Here is a 19142-nt window from a genome sequence, read left to right as displayed (position 1 = left end):
TTTTACATATGCAAAATGTTTTTTATTATTGAGTGCAAGAGCATGTTACTTTTTCCGGCCGCCGCGTTCCTTGACTTGAAGATGCACCGTAGTACCGCTTAGCAAGTTGTAGAATGCCATGGTATTACTATCCTTAAAAAACATACCCTGTAAAATAGAAATACACATTTAGACTGCAGTATTTTGTCAGAGGAAAATACAGTGATTTCTATATTTTCCTTACCTCGTAAAATATTTTTTGCTTTGCAGGGGGCATGCCTGTTTCGTCCTGTAACTTAGATTTAAGATTCGCAATCGGATCAGTTAACGCAAGTGTAATGGCAATCATCTGCCCATTCAGCTTCCATTCCGATTTGTCCGTGTTCGGCACCTGCACCTGTATAGTCACAGGACTCTGAAAGTCGAAGAATTACAATTTGTATTATATAAGTATCGAGTGGACATATTAAAGTATATATATATTGTACATAATTAGTTGTTAAGCCAATACGTTTAACTAACCTTATGTTGAGCTATAAAGTCTGCTTCGGGTATCAAATTATCTTCGGAACGCATCTTCTTAGTAGGCGGCTCTTCCTCAATAGGCATCATATCAACTGGAGGCGCTGGTGAAATCTGCTGTGGATTGTTGCCAGATGGCATGCCCATATAGCCGCTAGAGCCACCGCCATAAGGTGTCGCTACAAGAGATGAGATTAAAATAGATGTAACGTGTAATATAAATGTGCTACATACGTATCATAGGTGGTCTCTGCATCATCATTACCGGATTAGAGGACTGAGACAAACTATGTTGCGATTGCTGCTGCTGATGATGTTGATGGAGCGACGGCGGTTGTTGTTGCGATTGGTGATGATGATGCTGAGCATGGTGATGAGGCATCCCACCACCTTGATGATGCTGGGCCTGGTTATGTTGGTGGCTGTTGCTATGCTGGCTCTTAGAAGATGGCTGCGGTGGAGCTGAAAGCGTTGCCTTGTTACCAACTGGTTTGGGACCAATTTTTTCTTTTTCTTCATCGTGCAGTAGACCTTTGACTTTGTGAATTTGATGTATTTGATCTTCGAGCGTTATATTAGCACGGGCTGCCCGCGTTGCTGCCTCTACACTGGACGTGTGGCCGTCCCAGGTAACGCGATCATCCTTTTTGGTTTCTTCTTCTCCAAGCTTCTTTCCAATGACAGTTTCCTCGTCACCAACGCCAAAAATATCTGTACGTCGCTCCGCCAATTGCTTCAAACTGGCCTCGATGGCTGTTCCCGCTGCGAATACATTGTCTTGGTTAATCTTTTCTACGGTGTGTTTGTCCCGTTGTTCGACCCAGCGTGGATCTAGAAGGCCGATGCGCATATGTTCTGACACTTTGGAGGCTGGAATTTTCTCGCCTGTAATCGGAGATATGAGATATTCATCTGTAGGCACTTGTACTGGTTTCGTTTGCGCCGCCTTTGGATCGTATTTCTTAACTACAACCTTGTCGTGTGTAGGAGGTAGCATCGGTGCAACTGGTTGCATTTTTGCAGTGGGTGTATCCTCATCACTAGATGCCTCGTCCATGTCTTGAACCTGTGTATTGTCACGATTTGTGCTCACGGGCTGTCCATAAGCAGTAGCGTTCTTCATTTGAATGCCCACTCGATTTTCCATTTGCGATAGCTTAACTCCACTGTCCATGTGACCAACCAGTGGCGAGTCTTCCTCTTCATCCGACTCGATTTGCATTTCAATGTCGCCCTCTTCCTCCATTAAGCGTTCTTCCATCAGTACACGAGCACCGACTTCGTCAGGATTTGTAGGTGGTGGAAAGTTTCCACTTTCAAACGGCTGATAGTCTACTGTCTCTACTACGACAAAATCATGCCAGTCTATTTGCGCATAGGCGACACGTTCACGTTCTATTTTTTCCTCTTCGCGGCGTCGCTGTGCCTCCTGATGCCGTTGCCAATTGGCACGATATTTGACCTGTTCCAGCACTTGAACCATACTAGCCCGACCGGGAGCACTCTCTGTACGCAATTTGCTTAGTAGATCTTTTGGGGGAATAAGTACTTTGGTGTACTGCTCCAATAGTTTGGTAAAATATTGAAAAAGCGAATGCTGAGGTCTTAGGAAATCAAATTGAAAATTCCGTTGTTCCCTGCTCATTAGATTCGTAAGAAACTGACGTCCATTGCGGGCCACAAACTGAGCGGTTAACTTAACGATGTCTCTAGAATATAATTATTATTATATTATGCTTGACACTATATATTTTATATTTTCTTACAAGTCTAATGCTGAAATTGAGGGAGGATCAGCTATGAATTCGAACTCAGATGGCGGTTCCTTCGGTACAAACTGCTGTTCTACCACCTGCTTTAATAGCTCCTGCTGACGCTGCTGCGCTGCACTAGTTACAGCCAACTGCTTAATGCCGCTTACTGCCGAACTGGTGTTATCTACTTCCATAGAGAAATGTATAGTAAAATTATACTTCTAATAAGCTATAATATTTACCGTTGCCTTCCCGAAATTCATTAACCTTGTGCCGGTAATATGCATGGTATGGATCTCCTCCGTTCAAGAAGTTGAATTTCGGATTGCCAAGTTCGTTTTGCCGGATGCGTGCCTCAAATTCCGGTCCATTGCGCGCCACAAAGCTAGCAGTCTTGTCAACAATATCTAGTAAGTTAATTATTATTTATTGAGCATAGAAAACCATTTTTGTTATTTGTTAATAATAAAATAAAATATAATATATTTGTTTTGTAAAAGGATGCTTCTAACTTCCGGCGGCGGATATATAATGCCAATGATGGGCCCGGACATAGGCTTAGATTGTTCAGTGTAAAACTGTTCATTGGCGTTGTCTGTTTCTAGTAAAGGCATTGTTGATTACTTTTGCTTCCGACAATATAACTTTGTTTCAGATATAATATGATTTTATAAAAATTGCTGTTGAACACAAAATTTTCTGCAAAACAGAACTAATTAAAGTATGCCCGTAATAATGCAATGCAAAAATACCACAAATTCTATAAAAACACTAAAGTATGAATACAAAATACTAAGATATTTGGTATTTTCTAAAGGATCGATCAAGGAAAATAAATTGAAATATTTTTTTACTAATATACATTATTATTATTACTTTTATTTTACTCTTTAATAAAAATTCCCAAGCTCATATTTTTTTGGCATTTCTTAGGTTGTAAATCGTAAAAAATAGTATTTTTATCAGATGTTAAACTTATGATGATATTGTCACATTGCATTTGCTTTAGTTTCTGATAAATCTTTTGCATATGTATTTAATGAGCTTAGATATTATAAATATTTTATTTATTTTGCAATTACGTTTTTTTAAATAAAAATAGTTTTATAATTATTCATCTTAAATAATTAAATTATATCACAACATATAAAAATACTAACATAATGTTAGTATGTTATCCATTATTATTATCTGTTATTTTTATAAAAAACTACTGTTTTAGGATACAAAATTTTATATTAAATAAGACGTCATTAAAAATTAATGGAATTATATTTCAAAGATAAATATATAATAATTATTTTTATTAAAAAGTGAAAATAATTGCAATACTTAAAATCCTATAAAAATAGCATTGACTTCTGCCTTACGTGTACTTTTAAAGTGTCCGCTCATAATTCGGTACCATATAGTAGGATTGTATGTGTTGCTACCATTAGGAGTCTTTGTTTTCTGCAGTCGATCCGTCAACGTTTGCCATTCTTCGTTGCTATTGCTGTTTTTTGCGTGGCGTGTTGAAGTTGTACCAAAAAGGTACTTCCTTTCTTATGAAGTGCCCGCTTTCTTGCATCTCTATTTCGATGGATACATGTTTTTTGGGTAGCAAGTTCTAAAGCTTCGGGAGCTAAGCCACGTCTGTGTGCGGATAACGAATTGAATTACTCTATAGTGTACATCTACGGTATTTCGGTCACTCTTTATCTGCCCCTAGGAAGCCAGCCTGTCATAGCCTCTTTGCGTTGCCCTGTTCCTCACGCAGTCTGCCTGGGTCTTTTGAGCTTCTCTAGCAGGTTGTGTATCTCTGAGGTATATTATGTGGTCCCGGAGCCTCTTTATCCTTAAGGAATTTGGTGGTGTTTGGTTTATTATTTTTTTCAGCTAAGTCCTCATCTGATTTTTGTTAATATCTTTACAAAGCTCTTTCCGGTTGTCTTCTCTACTGCTGCTAACGAAACTGTTCTGAAATTTCTAGAAAGAAAAGATGTCGAGTTATTTTTACACAACAGCGATCGTTACGCGATGGGAATGGATATTCAATATACTTTCTGCAGTGATAACTACAGTAATTCTAGTGCCCACGTGACATTTTTTGAGGCTCTATATAAACTATATATTTTTAAAAATATTTAATTGTGATTGATCATTTTTACATAGGGAATATTCATAAGACTTAAATATATTTAAAGCCTAAATATCGCATGTCAGGTATTGCAGTCATTCAAAAATACAATTGAATGAAGTATCTGGACACATATGTACGTCCATACTACTCATGAGCAAAGACGAAATCTTTGTTATCTTACGCATCTTTTGCCAGAGTCATTTTCAGTGCACAGTATACATATTAATGTATGTGTAGGCATGAGCCACGCTTCGTAAACAAAGAGATGATCGTATTCCCTGCAATTATTTAGATATTTAGATATACGATACGATACGATATATTATATTTATATATAATTATTTAGATATTTAGATATACGACAAAATTAATGTACGTATATATATATACACATATATATATATATATATATATATATATATATATATATATATATATATATATATATATATATATATATATATATATATATATATATATATATATTTAATTAAAATCGAAAATGTATATTATTTTCTCCAATTTTAGCATTTGACAAAACAAATAAGGAACGATCAGAAATATGTATAATATGTATGTATGTAAGGGTGTGCATATGTGCGTATATAATGAAGAATCAAAACGATTTGGAAATTATTTTATTTTCCTCATAGACTCACAAATACCCTATTTACGGCAGTGGACATAGAATCATTATTTTCAATATTTTAATTGGTCAAGACTGCAGAAGTACAAAGGGAGCTTGCTTGAAGAGTCGAAGATCAAAGATCTAAATACATAAAAAATAAAATTATCTGTGATATAATTGTGTTTACACCTTGCATAACGAGTATGTGACTAATTTGGTAATCGGGATGTTACACAGATGAACTACAAATAAACGTAATAAATAAGATTTAATAATTAAATTGATTCCTCAGTATGTTTAAAGAGATGATTAGAATTTAATATGGAGTAGAGGGTATTTCAAAGTTGACCTTTGATTAAAGCTTTGTTGCGTTCCTCTCCGAGAGCCAACAATGCTGACGATTTAAACTGCGATCATTCTGATAATGACAAAAGCGTAGCTCGGCTCAGCTGAGCTCAGTTCAGCTCAGTTTCGATGTGTGTTGAGATTTGCATATCAATTCAGTAAAGTTCGAATCGCCCTAGAGCTGCCACTAGTCGAAGTGTGTGAAGATTATTAAGTTCTTATCAATAGCCTGTGTAATGAGTGCAATTGCCTATTATTTTTTGTTTGCTTGTATATAAATAAATAGATTGAATCTTGTTTTCGTAGTCGCCTTTTGAGAACATCGTAACTCGTCACATTGTGGAAAACCCAATATTAAATCACAAAGGAATTTAAAATGAGGCAAAAAGCCTACCTTTGGCTGCTTAATCTCGTAATAATAGTGGCTTTATCACCCGGGTCGAGCTATAGTGCTAACGTGCTTGCATTTCAACAATGTAAGTTTTAGTTCGTAACGAACATGATGTAATTGAACAATAATAGTTAAATAGTAAATTAGCCAAAGATCGCAAATGTATGTTGGCTCAAACTGTATTACTTTTCTAAAATGTCTGTTACACGTTGAAACAGACGTGGCTTATTCACAGATTCTTACCCTGAAAACTCCCATTCGAACCGACAATAAACAATAAACTTATTCAATAACAATAACAATACCAATTTCTATTCAGTAATGGAAAAAGAAGAATCACAGAAACAGTGTAGAATACGAAGTATTCATGCCCGTGTACATGTGATTTTGTGTATGAATGTATTAGTATGTAGATAGGAATAGAATGTTTGAGGAAGGTGTTCGGCATGGGGCTTACGGGCTGACTTATTGTGTGTAATTATCGGTTTGTTATGTATGTATGCATGTACTTATATGTAAATATGTTATTTTCCAAAAATTCACTGTGACTATAAAGGAGAGTAATTCAAGTTTCAAATGCCATATCTGAAATAGTATGAAAGTAATTTGACGCTACAAGAATTTTCCATGCAATATGTTTTTTTGTAATATAAGCTAAACAAGGCTATTTATGCATTAAAAGGTTCCCCTACAGATTGAGCACATTTCTTTGAATTATTCTTATACTCTTCACTAGCTAAAGAAATATTTCTATAATTGCAAACTTTTGCTTACCTTGCAGCTCCAATTAGTTTACGGAAGGATGTAAGGGATTACCTTAATAGAATATCGCCGGCTGAATGGATGGAATTTTTGACATCAGGAATTGATTCAATCAACAGACAAAAAAGGTTGTGCATTGCTTACAATTTAACTCATTATTAAAACTTTGGGTTGTTTCACGTTTTGAAAAAAAAAAATCGGAGCAAATGAAAGTATGGTGGAGGATCATTTGGCCCTTGGCTGAGCTCAACGATCAGCAAAATCTCCTATGCTTGCCTACCAATATAAAATCGGCTTCTTCTTAAATAATATAAATAAATATAATCAAGAATTACGTAAATAATAATTCTTCAAATTTGAAGTAATTAAACATAATTTGTGATGGGTCTGAGGTTGAAGAATCGTTAGATAACAAAATTGTATAAAAATGGTTTAGTAATTAGCTGTAATGCAACTAATTTGTATCTTTATGCTTGAATTAACTTAAGAACTCACAATACACATTACATTTAGGCTCGAGGACAACCTCTTAAGCTCTGACATCACAGTTCAAAATGGCAGTCTCTCCCATGCTCAGTTGCTGGACACTCTACCGAATGAGAAGTCGCAGCTTGACAGTGACATCGCACTTAAAATTCTCAAGGGAACATTGTTTATGTACAACAGCAAGTGTCTTCCTAGAGGAATCAGTGGAGATGAGTGTCGGGCATTCCTTGAGACAAAGCCACTCCCTGAAGGCAGCCCCCTAAGCGTCGAGTGCAATCGAGTGCTTCAGAGCCCACGTACAGGTCACCATGCCTTTAGGCGCCTGCTGCCGCGCAACTACAAGAATGGCTTTCACGAGGCGAGTATTGTGAAAACGCGTTAACTTTGTTAGCTAATTGAAATGTTATTTGCTTTTAGATGTTTGGAGAGGACAAATTACCTGGAGCCTGGTCTATCAGTATGGCATTGTATGATCAGGAAAATGATTCGTTGCACAGAACTGGCTCAAGAACAAGAGCTGACACAGATGACAGTGACTACTCGAATTTAGTTCTTGTTCAGTTTTCACAGTTCGTAGAGCACGATATGAGCAAGACCGTTTCACAGTCGATGAGTAAGAAAATGTGTTCAGGGCCAGGCAGTTGCAATACAAATATTTATCGTCTCCAGGCAATGGTTATCCGATTGAATGCTGCAATCGCAATCAGAACAATTTGCAGCCCCGTTTTCACCATCCACTGTGTGCGCCGATTCTGTACAATGATAAAAACAATTGGCCCAATTGCTTGAACTATGTAAGAAGTGCGCTTGCTGTGGGCGAGAGATGTAACTTCGGGTCTGCTGAGCAGGTAGGTGTAGCTGTCATCAAATGGATCTGAACAGGACTAAGCCGGATTATCCTTTCAAATGCAGCTGAACCAAGCTACTGGCAACTTGGATCTGTCTCAGCTCTATGGTTTCACCGATGCCGCGGAGCGTAAAATGCGTACGCTAACAAACGGGGCCTTGAAGTCCAGCTTGCATGGCAAATTGTTGCCCATGACGTCAGACGATGAGGATCATAGATTTTGCGCTTGGAACAATAGTGCCAATGTGACCACTTGCTTTATTGCTGGAGACTCACGTGTTAACAGCAGTCCTCTCTCAATTCTGGTCTACACGATCTTTATGAGGAATCACAATCGCATTGCTGCTGAGCTGTTGTCTCGGCACAAGACTTGGACTGATGAGCAGCTATACCAAGCGGCCAAGGCAGTAAATATTGATATTTATCGGCGCGTTATTATGCGGGAGTGGCTTCCTGAAGTACTAGGCCAGAAGACGGCCGCAGATGTGCTTGCAACGCCCCCTGTTGCAGCCGACGAAAGACTTTCGGAGGTGTCCAATGAATTCGCAGTGGCTGCGATTCGATTCTATTTATCAATGCTTCCGAATGCACTCCACAATCTCGCCTCCGATAACAAAGTTGGCTCATCTAACAAGTAAGACAGTTGGCTCATTATTGGTAATATTTGTGGATTGTAGACATTTGCGAAGTGAAGTCTTTATATTGATTTTGTGTAATGTTCGTATAGTTGTCAATATACATACTAGTGTATAATGACATGCGTGGAAAATATCTGAAAATTATCGAAATCGAAAAACAAGAACCTTATGAAACGATCTGTTTTTCTTTCATTTTTTAGCAATATTCTTCCGCTGACAAATATTTTTGAGCTGCAAAATGAAATATACAAACCCCAACTACAATATACTTCCAAAAAACTGAGCGAGATATTGCAGAGTCTGCTGCATGAGCGTGCCATGAAAATGGATGCCTTCTACGTGGGTGCAGTAAGTATTTTGCACCTTTCCGACTAGAGAGCTACTGAACAGAGAATAAACAATATTCAATCTTCACTGCAGATTGTATGGCATGAACCAACAAAGCCAACGCATGCCGATGTTTTGGCATTTGACATTCAAAGAGGACGAGACCATGGACTACAGCCTTATTACAAGTACTTGGAAGCATGTGGTAATAAGAAAAACATTGCTGGTTGGTCAGACTTTGAGGCCGTGATGCCGAAAAAGGTGAGTCAATGCTGGTAATGATTTGCATACTGCAATGATGATGATGCTTAAAGCTCTTACGTATTCTATCTAGTGAAAAGAAAATTAAATTAAATAACATAAATTAATATCCAGATTTATTATCTGAATGAAATGTTCAGGGCATGAATATATAAAATAGTATCTTAATATGTGTATGTACTTAAGCCTAAGACTTGACTATTTTAAATAATATTTTGATTTGGGCAACGTGGAGATATTTATTTATGAAAGTGTGAAATACTTACTAACAACGTATTATGAAAAGTATTATGCAAAATTGCATGCCTATGACGCATAGACAACGTCGAAATATTTATATAAATATCTTAAAAGATACGTATTTATATATAAACTAACAAAATATATGTATATATTTATATATATATATATACATATGAGTGTATTTTTTTGATTGATAAGCTCATTCAAAATGACGAAAAGATATATTGACGCAAGTCGTCAGCGTAATCAAAACTTTGTTTTTTATATGTATGAGATCTCTTAAAGTATATATATACCGAGTTGATCTACTTCTGTGCGTCTTAAAACTTTGAAGATAGTATGTATTAATTGAGCAGTTTGGTTCATGTACAGTTTGTCCAATTTTGAAAATATTGTCAAAATATAGAAGAAGTTTAATTATTGATATTTCACATATTCAATAGAATATGTCGGCTATATACTAAAATCATTTGAAGACCGACAAGTAATATAGATGTTATTAGAAAACACGTGTGGTCAATTGGGAAAACCACAGCGCAATTAGAGCGAAGCGTAAATAAGAACATTGCAGTCGGGCGTTACCAACTGCTAAATACCCATTCCTAACTCTGAAGCGCTGGAGTTTAAGGAAGTGGAAATATGAAAAATATAAAATATTTTTTTTTATATTTTTATATTTTGAAATATAAAATATGAAAAATGAGTCTAAAGTAACGCAATTATAATTTGTTTAGGGTAAGGCTCCAAAACTGTGATAATGACGGTATTTTAGATACTCCCTCAGAAGTAACAGTAACACAATAATCGAATTTTTAGGTTTGTTTGTGTAGAAGATATTAGACGAGGGTACCCACGAGTATATATTTCAAATTGCTCTAGCTTCAATATTGAATTTTTTGAATTTCCAATTGATGTATCAATTTCGGATTTCACAGTTCGGGGACAAATAATGGAGTTGCTTGCAATATTTTTGTAGTCGAAAATTAGGTTAAGTCTCCACTTTTTTATTCTTAAGGATATACATTTATGTATAGTATATAAGTATATACATTTATTCAACTACAACAGATCGTGGATAAACTGAGGAATGTATATCAAAGATGGAGAGATGTGGATCTCTTAATCGGAGGAATATCAGAGCAACCTGTCGACGGAACTGTTGGCCCCACCTTTAAGTGTATATTGGGTAAGAGGGTCAATTTGATAGCGGCAGCAAATGTACTTTCAACTTGCTTGCATCGTTTTAGCTGAGCAATTCTCGAAAATCCACCAGCGTCAACAGCAGCGCCAACTGCCAACTGACGACTCTTTGCTGAGAGCGTACAGTGCCATAAACGGAACGAAACTCTTGTGCCTGAACTCTGATATGGTGTCTGTGCCACAAAATATATTCCGATTGCAGTCCAACAGGTGAGCGCTACTACATATAACTCTGGCACATAACAACGCAAATCACAGCTCACATGTCGACGAAAGTCGCTATCAAAAATGACAAGAAACCCGACAGTGAATCACATTTCAGTAAAAAAGTTGATTTGCTTTTAATATAAGGTTAAGGATTCGAGAGATAAGCGGCTCAATTGTAATTACAAGCGTTCAATTATCAATTTACTACTTTCATTTGCAGCAATCGCCTGGTTAAGTGTGACGATATTTAATAACTCAGCGTCGGTAGGCTGGAGAGCTTCGTGGCGAAATGAAATCCCAATTTCAACCAAGACGAATTTTGATGATGTTCCTAATTTCAACGCATAGATCATGTTATATAATCAATTGTTAAATACCGACGTTATATTCAATAAATATTATAAATATTCTGGAATCTGTACTTTGTAATAATATATATTATATATAATATATATATATATAATAATAATAATAGTAATATTTAAATAGGTTTTCAATGCCTATTCAAAACTATTTCTTATCTATCTTTAATTCAAAGTTTGCTGCTTTGGTATGTATGTAAAGTGTATCTCTTACATGATTTGCATTTACAAACTGGAAAGAGTATATTGGTTATACAATGTCCGTATTGATGATGTGTCTGCTTGCCCGTCTTCCCGTGTGCACGCAAAGCATTTCCTCACAGGTGAAGCAGCCTCGTCCGGAAAGGTGTTAAGTTATATTTTCATACGGCCACTAGTTGCGTTTTAAATTATTGTTTACAACATGAATGTTTTGTTGAAGGATTTTACTCGTATTCATAGTGCTGCTGAAAGCGTATTCTATATCATTATACAAAATGAATACAATATACAACGCTTATAATTATAAATAAATAAATCACAAAATGTTTAAGGTAAATTATTAGTTTACACGCAAAAGTTATATTTTTAATGGATATTTTTTTATTGATATGTATATACTATGACGAAAGAATGTGCCAACCCACCAGTAGCAACAGCTGAGTCGACTTTGCAATGTCTTGCTATCAGCCCGTCTTGTTGGTTGTCCTTTACCGACGAAGGCAAATAAAAAGTGTCCCTATTTATATATTAAAATAAATTTGAAGGAAAGTTGGATTTGGGGCAGCCTCTTATTGTCGCTTACGGGCCAACAGCACAAATAGTTTTTTCCAAAATCAAAATTTTCGAATTTGCTACGGCTCAATAGACAGATCAAATTTAAAGGCTTATCTCTGAAGAAGGTCAACACTGATCCGCCTACTTTTCACATTTGAGAATTCAGGGCGTGTCTACATACAAAATTGCAAGTCTCTAAGCCGCGTCTTTAATAATAGATGTTGGGTACTCGAAGATATATAATTTTCTTATTGTTTTGCGTATCACTCTATAAGGTAAGGGTATGAACGAGCATATGTTCAAAATTCCACATATTTCTAGCTTCAGTAGGGCAAAACACTTTACGCTTGTATAGAAGGCCTGATAACTATATAATGAGTTGAAGTCTTATTTATTTGATCAAAAAAGATACTTCATTGTATTATAAAAGAATTAAGTCGCATATTCGGACTCGAGATTGTGACAGCTTAAAATGTTAATTTTTTTAAATATGCATTTCTTGAGCTTTGAGTTTTTAGCAAATCTGAGGGGCTTATAAAATTGTATACATTTTAACTAGTAGTATGCTATAAGAAAACTGTCTTGTGACTAGTTAAATGACATTACTTTGCTTTGCAATGCATTTATGTAAATATGCATAATGTAAATATAATGAATTTATGTAAATATGAAATATTTGATTTAGATAAATTCCTTATTTATTTAAGCTGTTCTACAAGTCTATAGAATATTTCGCATAGAAGCGGTAAAAATGTAATGAGCTGATATAATAACAAAAAGAGCTTTGCCACTAGTTTTTGGGCTGTAAAATGAATTGAAGCGTTCCTATTATATAAATAATGAATATGTATGTAACATATATGTATATATATGTGTATATATGTATATTCTGTGTGATAGCATTGCAAAAGCACTGCGAATACGTAGCAGCACAAACAGAAATAATAATACATGCAATGAAAACAAAAACAAACAGGTAGATAAAAAGGTTTTTTCGTACATTGAGATAAGACTTAACCGAAACAATTTCGAGCAATCAATTAATAGTCGCTGTGTGTGGAGAGCCAACTGATATCGCTCCATTGGCCCGATGGCCCATTGCCATTGGCAGTTAGTTCAAGTTTGATTCGCGGCGTGTCGAGAGTGGAAGTTTTTACCAGAGTAGCGTAGTATCTGAATATCTCGCCTAAGGTAACCCATTGCTCATCTCGCGCATATGTATTTATTGTATAAAGAATTTGCTAGTCGATTGATAACAAAAGCTGATATACTACATAAATCAAGATCTCTATGATAAAGGAAATGTGCATGTCTGCGATTGTGGCAATGATGTCACGAGAGCAATCAATTTTTAAGAAACACGAAAAATCAACTGAATCGTAATCAGAAACTAAAATTATATTGATTTGCTTATAATAACAGGGCTTATGTAACGGACATTAAAAAAAGATTGCTTCACCCGACAAGAATTTTCAAACGTAAGGCGATAAACGGAAAACTGTGGCATTGACAAAAAGGTGCAAAAGCATGAGCAAGAGCAAAAGCAAAATCAAAAGCAACCGTTCAATTGTGTGTTTATCTAATCAGCATGGCACTCACCACATGCACAAGTCCACAGGTGTATGCCATGAACTATATTCAGAACATATATATGTATTTATATTTAGTGTTCACATAGACACGAGTATATATTTCTGATTTGATCTTATGAATAATCATATTTATATATAAGTACTGCCAGTTTTGATATTAGTAAGCTAAAATGTATTTAATGAAATCTCAGTCGCGCGAGCTTCAATACACGCGTTACCAAAGAATAAAAATTGAATCGCATTCCAATGGTTAAGCCAAGTCAAAGGACCTTAAAATATTTTCGACCCATAGTGGTTACGCGTAGGTGAATATCAACAAGTACTAAAAACTTACTTATCGATGCAGTCAGTTATAATGAATAAATAAAATCTAGGAGTCATTTAATACAGTTCTTGCGGACTGTGTCTCGAAGGACTATCTTTTTATACCCGATGTGATCGCTTGCAATATTTTCAACTTGCTTTTTATAAAACCTATAATTTATTACTAAATATGTAGAGAAGTTTAACAGTGATCAATCTTCTAAAATGTAATGATTCGCTGAACCCTTAAAAGTTGTAAAAACGATTCACTCAATGTTCGTCCAAACTGTTGTGATTATGCTGATATTTATACAGGAGTATATATTTCAAAAATAAATAAAAAACCAATATTAATATAACATTTCGTCGTGTATATTGCAAACAAGTGAAAACGCCGTTCCAATCGCTGGCAAAGCGACTTCAGAATTCAAGATCAGAGTCCAAACCATATCTGTGAGGAAGTTAACATTGATTTATCTATACAATTTGAGAATATTCAGTTGGGCATTTATAGCTCTGTATCATATTTATACTCAGTTTTTTATTTACTTTAAATTATTTACTTTAAAATATTATATATTTCTGTTGTAGCTATAATAGTATCCAATCGGTCCGTTAAATAAATTTTTTATACAAAGGTCAGAAGTTAGGTTTTGATATGCAAACACATATTTTCAATTGATAAAGAAATATTGAAATATATGTGGCATTCGAGCTGCTTGATATACATATATAATATTTTTGTTTAAGAAAAAAGATTATTTATGTGAAGTTGATCTACGAGTTAAAATGCTCCTAATTGTGTTCAGAGAATACCTACTACTGGAAGCAGTAAACGACTTCAAAATACTCAAAATTTGTCCAAATTTGTATCAGAGTATATTGGTTTTTGTGGAAATTACGATAAGAAGGCGTGGCATTTGTTTATGGTGTGTGTATTAAGTCTTGATCAGCACCCCTTTTAGTCGATCTAGACGTGCCTGTCTGAACGTAGATACATATCTCGTATATTACAAAAGCTGACACTTGAAATTTTATCTAAAAATGTCTGTATATAATATTCGATTGATAGTTTATTCTATTTTCTTATTAATAATACCGTCATTCCTTATTATCAATAGAAGTTGCTATTTTGATTTCAAAGATTTCAAACGTTTTGCTTGGCTTTCTGTGATGAATTTCTTCGATTTGGAGAATTCCCTTCAAATAAAAATTAGTGTATTTCGAAAAGTAAAGATTTGGGCTTTATCAATTACGCACATAATTGGTATTTATGATATGGGTATAAAACACCGATGACTGAAGAATTATTGACTTGTGTGGTAACAGTAATTACCTGATAAATGATTTGAGTCTTTGGTATTATATGAAAAGTTGTATATCGTGAGATTATTAACAGTTTTATGTGTGAATAAATTTACGTATTTAGTTTAAATTGTTGTTTTTTTTTTAATTATTAGTAGTATGCTGCGAAACGGTTATGATAATGGAGCTCATCCCAGTAATAAGTTCAATGAAGGCTACGATAATGACGATATTAAGCCGACATATGCCTTGGATCATTTGGTCACCTTTAAATTAAAAAATGAGGCTGAAGTGAAACAGCCGAAAGATAAAATGAAATTGTTAATTGAACTAGATAAGACTGGCGGAATTTGGCCCCATAAGATGTACATGTGCTTTAATGGCCAATGGCTGCTAATGCTTAATAAGGACATGAAGGAAATCGAAAACTTTCCGGGCAGTCTAATAACAGAGCCAACAGCCTTTATAAGTGACGATCCACTCGAAACATACAATAATATTTTGATATTCTCTGTTCCGGGAATCTCGCTGGGCAATACTGAAATGCACATATTTCAGGTAAGATATTAATTAACTGAAGTCATTGCTCCCCCTATTAACTATGATATATAGGTCAGTGACGTGAACTCGGTCCATTTGGTTGAAGATCTGCGTAAGCTAAGCAGCGGCTCGCCCGTCACTGTGGACCGCAACAAGACACCCATACGCTTGCCCAAGCCCGACCGTACAGGCAATCAACAGGCAAAGGATCAATACGGCATTGCAGCTGCCGTAGCAGGAATTGCCGCTGAGAAGAATGCTCAGGATCGCGAGCAAACCGATCGTGATGTCCAAGTGCTCAATCATTGCTTGTATGTACTATTTGGCTTAGTAGCATTCTGGAAAAATGGCCTTTGTCAGTTTAATCATTTAGTAATACTCCACAGCGTCTTAACACATATAAAATAAACGATCTGCTTGTCCGTCCGTCGACCCATTTGAGGTACAGCTCAGAAGTTGACGCTAATGTCGTCCTCTGTGTCCTATGCGCAGATAAATTTGTTTTAAACAATTAAAAGATCGATTCAAACTTAAGCTACTCAGGCATTATCGTGACGAAAAAAAAGATTCTCTTGAAGCATTCACAATCCATGAGTATATTGTCTTTCTGGATAGTTCCTAAATGGGATAATTGGGAAAGACTAATTTTTAAACAAAATTGCACTTTCAATTCGACTCTTCACATTTCCCAATATTTAATGTCCTTAAACTCATACTTTTTTATTAACATATTTATTTTTTATTTTTTATATGATGCGTGTTATAGATCATTCAAAATATTTCTGTATCTTTTTGTTTAATTGTACTGTTTGTTTATTGCTCAATTGATTATTTACTTTTTGCACACAGCGAGGATGTGGAACGATTTATTGCCAGATTGCACTATGCAGCTGAGGCATTGCATGAGCTAGAGTCTCGCAAAAATCAGCATAACCCGCATGGAGAAGGCCTACTGGTTTTACGATCGCGCCCTCCAATCGAGACGGAGTTCTTCGACATTCTAGCTAAAATAAAGCTGGCACTTAATTTCGCAGTCAAATTGCAGAACCATTTTAGCAAGAGCGCTGATCCAATTCACAATGTTTTTGTATCTCTGCAAACTATTGTGAACGTCTGCAATGACGTATACGCCGGTACTCATTTGCCGGAGAGCGTCGTGAATCCTCTACTTCGCCGAGAAACAATTGGTTTTCTGAATGGCGTACTGGACTCCAATGAGAAAAATCTGTGGCTTAGTCTGGGCCCGAATTGGACAGTCCCAAAAGATCAATTCAAGGACCACGTAGGGAAATACCATCCTATATTCTATGACGATTGGTCCCCAGATTGGGTGGTGGATGAGCCGGTGCAGTATCTAGCACCCGCTCTCAAGAAGACCCCAACATCCTCACCGGTGCCCATTCCCCTAAGTCCAACAAGCAACCGCACTTGGCTCAGTCGCCTTGAGAGTCGCAACGTTAACATCGCAGAAGTGGCTTATAATAAGACGGCCACCAATGATAAGGAACTAAATGTTGCGAAAGGCGAATATTTGGAGGTGAGCGGCGAATTTCTTCTGTAATTAAATTTGTAACAATGCTAAATATTTTTATTTGGCATATGCAGGTGATAGACAGCTCCAAAAACTGGTGGAAGGCGCGCAACTCTTCCGGAAACATTGGCTACGTACCTCACACCGTCTTGATTCCTTACAATTTTGATCCCGTACTTATGAGGAATATGCGCGATAATGAGTCACTGGCCTCTGAGTCTTTGGAGAACGGAGATCCGGAGATGAACAATCCACTTTACCGCAACACAATGGCACTATATGTGCCTAATGGTGATCGGGAGTCGCAGCAACCGATAGGAAATTCGAAAAATATGCCTCGTTCCTACTCTATGCCCAACGTGCCGATCCCTCCACCGATGCCTCCGGCAAGTGATAGCCAAACACCTACTCCGAGTGGAACCTTGAAACGCAACATGGCCGCTGCTGGAACCCTTGCAGGTTGGTTCTAAGTGTACTAAAGTACTTCCCAATTGTAAGCTAAAATCGTAATAATAATATCTTGGACCTAAAACAGCGATGCGCGCTCGCAACGACTGCGATGCCGACGATGAGGCCTACCTTATGCAGAGCGACGTTAACGACGAACTGAAAATCTTGCTCCAGCAGAGACAGCAACGCAGGGATCTTGAAATCCTTAAGACACCCGAGATATTTATTACCCAGAACTCCAAGCCCAAGGAAGTGGAAGAGTGGTTGCGCGGCAAAGGGTTTTCCGATAATATCATCAAGCGACTGCACACGCTAAGCGGCGAGGAAATATTTGCGCTGTCTCCTCACACTATTGAGAGCTACTTTGGACAGCGCGAGAGCCGTCGACTCATATCACAAATTGTGCTACAGAAAAACTTCTGCGAGGTACAGTTACTTTCAATGTGTAATAAACTTTTCTTCTAATGATCGTTTTTTCAGTACAAAACAATTCGATCCTCCGAGTTGTCAGCGAAGCTGGCGCGTGCCAGGCAAAAGGCTGACCAGTCAAATAACGATCTTAATGAGGTCTTCTAGGCATTCTTTTGTTACTCAATGTTTACTTTTACATTGGAGCATGATTTGAACATTTCGAATCAAATGAACTTTACGATTATGTGGTACTTAATTAGACCACATGAACCTTTAAATTGTTTTATTTACTTGTAATTTTTGTTCATTTATTTTAATATATATCTGTACATACTATACAATATGAGAATAAAAAGTGTAATATTTAAATTTCATACATGCCTTATAGACATTAGTACAATTTAAGGTCTACTAACATAAGAAATGATAAGTTTTATTATAATCTACAATTTTAATGTTGTCGTACTTAAGATCTAGTCTTAGCGGACTCTGGCGAAATACACATGATTATTTATACCAGCGGCAAACTAAGACAAATTAAATGAGTTCTAACTCTCTAATTGGACAAAGTTTCAACATTTAGTATTCAAGGCAAGCAAACATAAACATACATACGCTATACAGCGGCGGAGGTACAAATTATTAGTTGCAAACAAGGGGTGCCACTAAAACCATGGTGCATATGCAACGGCGATAAGAAAGATCGAAGAACCAACTGCGTTGAGTTGTTGTCCACATAAAATCCTGGGCAGAACGATCTCTTTATGTTCCTTTGTCTGACCATCTATAGGTACATTTGCACACTTTCAAGCCTACTTCCCAATGTAGCAAGTGCAACTTTTTTTAAATTAAATAAGAAATATTTAATATACATGAGGCAATGCTTCAATTCCTCGCTTAAAATTATTTGCATGCGTGCGACGACTTAGGTTACGCTGTTTTGCGGTTTGAATTCAATTTATTTGCAGCACACGAATATTTAGATATTTAGACTTCAATCAATCTGACCACAAGATTAAGATTAATGTACCTAAGGCTAAGGTAATAAGAAGATCTTATATCACCATTCCTGATTGATGTCTTTAAAACCATTTGATGGGCTTAAGTAAGGTTTAAAATTACGAACAAGGCGCGATTCTTCAAGAGAACAGTTATACACAAATTTATACCTAGTGAAGAT

At 36.2% G+C, this 19142-nt stretch overlaps 3 protein-coding genes across 5 annotated transcripts; 2 read left to right on the top strand and 1 right to left on the bottom strand.

Moving 5' to 3' along the window:
- Nucleotides 1-25: 25 nt before the first annotated feature.
- Nucleotides 26-2983, bottom strand: LOC111602511 (splicing factor 3A subunit 1). Its single transcript, XM_023319595.2, has 7 exons — nt 2761-2983; nt 2498-2662; nt 2268-2439; nt 736-2210; nt 502-680; nt 224-394; nt 26-147 (listed from the first exon to the last, which is right to left on the bottom strand). Exons 1-7 carry the CDS (start codon nt 2867-2869, stop codon nt 46-48), a joined length of 2373 nt encoding a protein of 790 aa, XP_023175363.1. The 5' UTR covers nt 2870-2983; the 3' UTR covers nt 26-45.
- A 2512-nt stretch (nt 2984-5495) lies between these two features.
- On the top strand, nt 5496-11119 carry LOC111602365 (chorion peroxidase). Of its 2 annotated transcripts, none has more exons than XM_023319381.2 (12): nt 5496-5583; nt 5657-5826; nt 6523-6631; nt 7017-7347; nt 7407-7602; nt 7659-7837; nt 7902-8470; nt 8675-8822; nt 8895-9062; nt 10374-10491; nt 10553-10715; nt 10933-11119. In XM_023319381.2, the coding sequence occupies exons 2-12, from the start codon at nt 5727-5729 to the stop codon at nt 10961-10963; spliced, it is 2112 nt and encodes a 703-aa protein (XP_023175149.2). In that variant the 5' UTR covers nt 5496-5583; nt 5657-5726; the 3' UTR covers nt 10964-11119. The 2 variants fall into 2 exon arrangements, with proteins under 2 accessions (XP_023175149.2, XP_023175157.2); XM_023319389.2 differs by having other exon boundaries at nt 5499-5546.
- A 1815-nt stretch (nt 11120-12934) lies between these two features.
- Nucleotides 12935-18180, top strand: LOC111602440 (epidermal growth factor receptor kinase substrate 8). 2 transcript variants are annotated; one of them, XM_030225728.1, is made up of 7 exons: nt 12935-13021; nt 15186-15588; nt 15643-15881; nt 16420-17107; nt 17176-17560; nt 17637-17977; nt 18032-18180. In XM_030225728.1, the coding sequence occupies exons 2-7, from the start codon at nt 15190-15192 to the stop codon at nt 18125-18127; spliced, it is 2148 nt and encodes a 715-aa protein (XP_030081588.1). In that variant the 5' UTR covers nt 12935-13021; nt 15186-15189; the 3' UTR covers nt 18128-18180. The 2 variants fall into 2 exon arrangements, with proteins under 2 accessions (XP_030081588.1, XP_023175267.2); XM_023319499.2 differs by having other exon boundaries at nt 12946-13021; nt 15189-15588.
- Nucleotides 18181-19142: the final 962 nt, after the last annotated feature.

The sequence above is a fragment of the Drosophila hydei genome, unplaced genomic scaffold, assembly GCF_003285905.1.
Source record: "Drosophila hydei strain 15085-1641.00,03,60 unplaced genomic scaffold, DhydRS2 tig00008139-arrow-pilon, whole genome shotgun sequence".
Taxonomy (NCBI): domain Eukaryota; kingdom Metazoa; phylum Arthropoda; class Insecta; order Diptera; family Drosophilidae; genus Drosophila; species Drosophila hydei.
This window is presented reverse-complemented; position numbering and strand designations above follow the sequence as displayed.

What these genes read in the sequence shown, in the direction of transcription:
- LOC111602440 (XM_030225728.1), top strand. Translation starts at nt 15,190, where the DNA reads ATGCTGCGAAACGGTTATGATAATGGAGCTCATCCCAGTAATAAGTTC. An exon ending in CTGAAATGCACATATTTCAG is followed by an intron (nt 15,589 to 15,642) that starts GTAAGATATTAA and finishes TATGATATATAG; the next exon opens with GTCAGTGACGTGAACTCGGT. An exon ending in CAAGTGCTCAATCATTGCTT is followed by an intron (nt 15,882 to 16,419) that starts GTATGTACTATT and finishes TTTTGCACACAG; the next exon opens with CGAGGATGTGGAACGATTTA.
- LOC111602511 (XM_023319595.2), bottom strand. Translation starts at nt 2,869, where the DNA reads ATGCCTTTACTAGAAACAGACAACGCCAATGAACAGTTTTACACTGAA. An exon ending in TCCGCCGCCGGAAGTTAGAA is followed by an intron (nt 2,663 to 2,760) that starts GCATCCTTTTAC and finishes TTAACTTACTAG; the next exon opens with ATATTGTTGACAAGACTGCT. An exon ending in GCAGAGACCACCTATGATAC is followed by an intron (nt 681 to 735) that starts GTATGTAGCACA and finishes CATCTCTTGTAG; the next exon opens with CGACACCTTATGGCGGTGGC.
- LOC111602365 (XM_023319381.2), top strand. Translation starts at nt 5,727, where the DNA reads ATGAGGCAAAAAGCCTACCTTTGGCTGCTTAATCTCGTAATAATAGTG. An exon ending in GACCGTTTCACAGTCGATGA is followed by an intron (nt 7,603 to 7,658) that starts GTAAGAAAATGT and finishes TATCGTCTCCAG; the next exon opens with GCAATGGTTATCCGATTGAA. An exon ending in AGGCCGTGATGCCGAAAAAG is followed by an intron (nt 9,063 to 10,373) that starts GTGAGTCAATGC and finishes CAACTACAACAG; the next exon opens with ATCGTGGATAAACTGAGGAA.